Source organism: Limulus polyphemus, unplaced genomic scaffold (genome assembly GCF_000517525.1).
Source record: "Limulus polyphemus unplaced genomic scaffold, Limulus_polyphemus-2.1.2 Scaffold3990, whole genome shotgun sequence".
Classification (NCBI taxonomy): Eukaryota; Metazoa; Arthropoda; class Merostomata; order Xiphosura; family Limulidae; genus Limulus; species Limulus polyphemus.
This window is the reverse complement of record NW_013669600.1, coordinates 26,621-33,502: the sequence shown is the minus strand read 5'-3', so window position 1 is coordinate 33,502 and position 6,882 is coordinate 26,621. Positions and strand designations below refer to the sequence as shown.

General features: G+C 30.5%; 1 protein-coding gene across 2 annotated transcripts in view; it reads left to right on the top strand.

Annotated features, from left to right (window-relative positions):
* The window catches only part of LOC106470419, an 82,812-nt gene that overhangs the window by 52,288 nt on the left and 23,642 nt on the right, over positions 1-6,882 (top strand). For both annotated transcript variants that reach the window (XM_013930975.2, XM_022399004.1), the window contains exon 4: positions 1,566-1,837. In XM_013930975.2, the coding sequence (XP_013786429.1) occupies positions 1,566-1,837 (272 nt within the window). The remainder of the gene's footprint in view (positions 1-1,565; positions 1,838-6,882) is intronic.

The following is a 6,882-nucleotide window of genomic DNA, read 5'->3' as shown; positions in this document are numbered from 1 at the left end:
GTTCTCTATCATGTTTTCAATTCACAAATGATTTTGCCCTCACACTTGCATTGCCTACTAAGAAAGTTAGTACCGGTAGTCATCGGGTTAAAAGCTTCTGCTATGTAATAACTATATGCATCAACCCTAAAAGCTTCACTTTTCACTTAAACAATTATATCTTGTATTACATTTACTGTCCATGTTTTGCCAACACCAGATAAGACATTGGGCAATTTACCTGTTGTCTTGAATATGCTTGGAGGACATCTCTTAAGCTGGAATATGGAATATGGAAATATCTTCCCACTTTTTCCGTCATTTGTAGCATGTGCAATTCATATTTTCTACTTAATTGTGTTACCTTAGTCAAGTGACTCTGCTTGCATTAGTTATATGCTTATTTTTATTTTCTCATTTTGAATACCCTGAGTGTGGCAACAATATTCTTAAGAGGGCAGTCCAGTATTGTATCACATCACTGAACTTAAAGAGCAGTGGTGTATGATAAGTTTTCAGTACTTGCTTAGCCATGGAAGTTGGGTTCCAAAACACTTGTTTACCATGGGAACTCACTGCACAATTTTAGAGACACTTCAGTGCACTTGACTTTGTACATAATTTAAATCTGGCATCCTCTTTAAACACTTCTGCAGGAAATGACCATCTCATGCCCAAATTTTTTAAGATTTCTTTGGTTCAGAAAGAAGTAGTATTTGGAAGTGGTCCCTTATGTTAGAATTTTAAACCAGAAATGTCTTGTTTTGTGGCCAATAAAAGATTGTTGTCAGACTTTGAAATAGGTTCATCTATTACCACCATGATCAACCCAACACACAATCAAATGCTTCTTGATACCTAGGAATTATCACCAAGGTCTGTCTTATTCATCTCTCTCTTCAGTCATAGCTTCTCTTCTGGGGAAGGTAATTTTATAAATCACTTCAACAAATCAGTTATTTTCACATCTTGGGCAACTAGTGAAAGTTGATAATTGATTAATCATTGGGCTCCTTAATTGATTATATTCAACAAAATGAGTATTCTCATATGAGACTTAAACAATTGGAATAATAAAAAAAATAGTATTAATTGCAAATGCTAATTTTGATTAGTTGATTATTTACAAGTTGTGAAAATAATCATTTTAAGCTGAACAACATTGAATTATTCAAAAATAATGATAAATCACATTGATAATACTTTAATTATGTGGATAATTTGAATAATAGAAAACATTAAGAACTGCAAACACTAATTTTGATTAGTGTATTATTTTTACATTAATCTATGTAATTGTAATTTTGATTATTTTTCATGACACTAATTAATATAACAGATTCTCATAGGTACCTGATTATGCTGCTTAATTGAGTTATTGGCTAGCCGTGTTGGATAGCTATTTAGCAAATATTTTTTATAAAGCAAAGCTGAAACAAAAGTATACAACTTGTGAAGATTTGGAAGTTTTCATTTTTGTTAAATATTCTTAAAGTAGTATATTAAGTTCAGAAGTAATAATAAAATATATATTCAGCTAGTTTTTGTACTTAATATTGTTTCATTGTCTTTTTTTTTTATCATAGCTGGAATCACAGTTCTCAAAGTGATGGATAAAGTTGCTCGTGTACAGTTTGATATTTCTCTTGATTCTTGTTACATGGAAAGTCTTTATGCTGACTTTGATGTAAGCTCTGAGCACCCAAGAATTTTAGAGAGCAATTTTCCAGTATTTATTCCTCTTGGTGTAGTTTCTGAAAAATGGAAGGATGAAAAAGACATAAAATTCTTCATTCAAAAAGTGTATTCTTTATTAAAAGCTTACTTTTCCAGAAAGAATCAAGTTCAGATTCTCCAGGTATGTATTAGTTTGTTTCATGTTTTATGCTAAGAAGTATATTTCAGTAGTTGCTTATATATATACACACACACACACTGGTGTAGCACCTAGAGTCTACTTCCATAAATGTAATCCATTCATTAGACTTGCATCCTATTTGGGACCTAATCCCATGTGTAGAGATGATTTGGTAAAAATTACTGAAAGCTGTTTCTTTTTTTATGCAATGTGAATCTGCTTGCATTAAGTATATGCTTATTTTTATTTGTTCTCATTTTGGATACCCTGGTTGTGAAATAGAAAAATTGTTAGCATTAAAGTATGTTAGAATCATGATAGTAATTGATTTAATGTCCAAGGAAATTAGAATTTTCTAATTAAACTTTTGGTTAAGAACTTGTAAAACTCATAATTGAAACAGCTAATACAGTTTTAAATTAACATAGACTCTATCAAGACCAGTGAGCACCTTTCAGGTGACTTGTTTACACTTGCATATCAAAAATATCAAAATTCAAGTAAAATAATAGTTTAACCCCATTTCAACACTCAGAAATGTTTTAGAAATTCATATTTTGCCATTGTGTAAAATTTACTTTGTGTAATTTACAAACAAGGAGAAAATGTTCAAACTGTTCTGTGCAGCTCTGAGCAGTCTTTCTTTAAATGAAACATTTATTGATTTATTTAGAATTTTTATAGCCATCCCAAATCATAGATTTATATTTGAAAACAAATTATTACCTCTTGAGACTATAATTATCTACATTTTGCTTGGAATATGATTTTTCCTTTCTTTCACTGAATTTATTGGTACAGTGTCTCTTTCCCAACCTATTATGATCTTGCAGCATGTAATAAGAACAACTACTAATGAAACTAAGCTTGGAAAATAGCTGCAGGCAAACTTCAAGTATCATTGGATAATGCAGATTATAGGCTATTTACATTAAGGTAGAGTGGAATAAAATGGTGTGAGAAGTGACAATATCTAGCTCCTTCAAGACAGAACAGTTGTAGTTAATGGAAAGTTTAAAGGTTAGAAGACTTAGGAACAAATCACTAATCTGGAAATTTTATTATAGTGTCTCACAGTTTTACTTTTGTACTTGAAAATGTTTGTATGTTAAATTATATATGTTTGTAGGCTTCTGTTACCAAACATGAGGTAATTTTTGTTAGTGAGTTCAGTTGGGGATGGCAAAATGTTCCATTGACTCAAATCTGTAGTTGTTGAGTTTATCATGCTAAAACAGTTTGTATAAATAAAATAACTTATAATTTATTAAAAGGAATGTATTTTCCTTATATAAAAATTGTTCTCAACCAAGATAATGTTAGCAAGTATATTTTGGCCTCCAAAATTCCTTTCTTCACTTATATATATATATATATATGAGTAGTGGATGAATAAGGTAAAGTTGACTTTTTTCATTGGATGAATGCTGGTTAAAATTAAGTAACTTGTGGAGTAATTACGAAGCTCAAGATAAATGGGCAGGCTTCATTGAATAGCTCTCGTTTTTATTTTCTGTTTATCATTATACTGTCACTTTTCATACAAATCAGTATGTGTATTTCAGTATTGTGGCCTTTGATGCTGTTACCATGCATAACAAATGGTACAGTAATTATGGCCATGATTCTCTTTTATGGTCCATGATACTGAAAAATAGAAATTTTGTGTACAAAGTAACTTACATTTTATAAAACTAACGCTTAATATCCTTAACATTGTATCCCAATTTTGTTTGACAACCAATGCCTTTTACAGGTCCATATAGATTTGAACATGCCACACTATTGAATTTTCTGTGGCTTACTTTTATCCCTTATGGTTTTTTGTGTATATAACTGCATTTGGAAAGAGAGAGAGATCAAAGTGTTTATTGATTATTGGTTTCCTGTACATAAAACATATATATACATCATGCAAACTGATAACAATCATTGGCTATGCATAGATCAAAAGGCCAATAACATAAATAAACCATTCATTTAGGAAGAAATTACTGGGGCTTCTTTAGCAAATAATTATTAGTCATGATGAGTCAAAAGTGTTTGGAAACTTCTTCTGAGAATAAGGTCAGCATCTAAGATTTACCTGGTTTGTTATGACTGGAAATTATACTATTCAAAACATCTTGAAGGGCAAGTAAAAATTTATGTAACTTACCCTGCTGGACAAGGGGCCATTCCAAAAATTGTCAAATCCTGATATTATTTTTTCACCTGACCTGATGACCAAAATTGGTGACTACTTGAAATTGAGAAAAATAAAGTGTTCAAAGATATATATATTAAAGAATGTCAATCAGTTTAAAATGACAGATTATATGGAACTTTCTACTAAATAATAGAAAAAGTTAAATTCTAAAAGAAAAGGAGTATTTTTGATCATAATTTTTTTAAACAGAATATTGTAACAAAGTTGGTAAACTTCAAAAAATAAAAGAATGATAAAGGTACTAAATCAAATTGTATAAATCTTTTTAATCAAAACTAGATACTATTTGGTAATCTTGTTCAAAGTTTCATCTAGTTTTGTTAAGCATATTTGTTGTGAAAAGGAAAAAAATCAAATGATATTAAAGACTCTCTTCTGCTTTAGAAAGTGTTAAAATGAACTGTTTTTAAAAAGAACTTGGTGGTTTTACACTTTCTCATAAGATTGTCAGTACATGTTTAAAATTATTGATTTGCAAAGTATGGTAATTTAAAACATTTAATATAAGAACTAAGAGTTATAGAGAGACTTCCATTTGACATGAGACCACTTGTTTGTATGCTAGTTTTTTTCATTGGACAAATTTATGGGTCAGAATATTTACTCTCAAATTTTAACAATTACCTTACAGTTTGATTAAGTTCAGGCTTAAAATGATGAACTAGAAGTAGTTCTTTTACATGCAAAGTCTAATGGAAGGCCAAATAAAATTTTAGCTGAAGAACTCTGGATTGATTGAAACTTGTTGTCGGCAATGGATATGACAAATATAGGTTGGTTAGAATACTATTATTGTACACTCTTCTGATTCTTGAAAATCTCAAAGGGAGTAACTTAAGAATGTGGTGTTTACATATGTATTAGGTATAATACATCTAACATCTTATGACAAATGTAATTGTAGCTTTAAATTCTTGTTAGTAGGTTTACCACATTGTTTCTTCATATAATGATAAAATCTAAGACTGGTTTTGTACACTTGGTTTTTAAGATTTTAATGATACAAACAAATAGCAAACTGTATGTGCATACAAATATTACATAGCTTACAGGGTTCCTGCAAACAAGAATATTAAAGAAATTTGATGAACTTAAAATTAATCAAGGAAATTAAGAAAATTGGACTATTAATCAGTAAAATGAATTTATCCATGTCATGGTACTAGAAATACGAAAGACAATTCAAAAGTGAGATAGAATTTAGAATGTAAATTTTTTTATAATCATCTGAAAAGAAAAAAAACATTAGAAAATATTCCACATTTAGTGCAGCTGTCATTTTAAATGTAAGTTGATCCTGAAAAGCCAAATATTTTGCATTGCGCAACTTAAGCTATGGCAGTATTTAGTAGTGCTAAACAGGAATTGGAGACCTTAGCAATTATGAGCTGTTTGATGTTTGCAACTTTATCTGTCCTCATCGTAAGCAGGACTATGTTGGATCTAGACTGAAGAACTAATTTAAACGGTTTATCATTATACTGTCACTTTTCATTACACATATTACATTTAGCAAAATGTGACAGATACTTATGATATGAACTCATCAAACAACAGAAGCTTTCAAAGGTGTTGTATTTAAGTCTTGGTTAACAACAATTTTTATGTAAAAGAATTTTCTTGAAATCCTTTGAAGCCATAATTTAAGGTTAGTTAATCAGAGCATTATTTATTTCAGGCAAGGTAAAAGTATCTGAAAGACAACTAATATTCATTAGAATGTTATCTCTTCATTTCTATTTTTATGATTCAACAAAATAATTTTTTTTAATATATTTTCTATTAATTACTTGTTATAAAGCTCATTTAATCTATCATTTCAATATATTACCAAAATAATGGAACAGTACACCCACAATTAGTAATAGGCCTATATCATAAGTGGGATTAAAGTTGGGAGCAGTTTTCAGTAATGATATTATATTTTAACAACATGTTTCAAAGTGTTTATTAAAGTTTAGATATAATTGGCTGTACAAACAATACACACATTGGTTACTTTGTATCCCAAAATTGTATCTTTTTCTGATGTAAACTAAGGCAAAGAGAGAGTGTAGTACTGTTTTAATTTTTCCCATTGGACAGTAAAAATGAAGTATCACACAACTATGAGGTTGTGTCTAAACTGCTAGTAAATCTGTGGGATATAGTATACACACAACATTTGCAATAAGTAAGACAGACATTTTTGCCCCACACCTACCCCCAACACATAAGCACCTTGGTCTTAAATCCTACCCATGTCTCATTCTCTCTGAATTTGCGTGTGATTCCAATGATGCTCTGTTACACAGAGTTTATAAATGTCAGTCATCTGGAATCAAGATGCTACAAGGAAAGAAATTCTTGACCATTCACAAAATATTAATAATTGGATGCAGCACTTGTGGTTTGAATGGTGGAAAGACTTCAGCTCACATTTTCTTGTCCAATTTCACCATGGTTAATGTGCTGAAGACGTGGAAGAGCACTGGATTGTTTACATATATAAATATATATATAGTTTATCATTTGAGTCAGGCCTTTGGGATGACACTTTTCTTTTCTTGAACTCTAGTGGTAACTGCAGATGTTTCATCAGTCTTCTATCTGTCTGGTTCCTCCAAACTTCTACTGCTTGGCTTATTGCCAACCACCAAGTCATAAATGGATGCCTTCATATACATGGTCTCAAAATCCCCTACATAATGTAAAATGTCCACCTTTATTCTTGCTATGGTAAACTTTTTCACTGTCATTTCAATCAGCACACGAGGATGTACTTTGCCTGTCACCTGGTCATGAGATACAAGAGAGGTTTTCACTTGCTGCACCCAGTGTCACTTTCTCTTCCCCT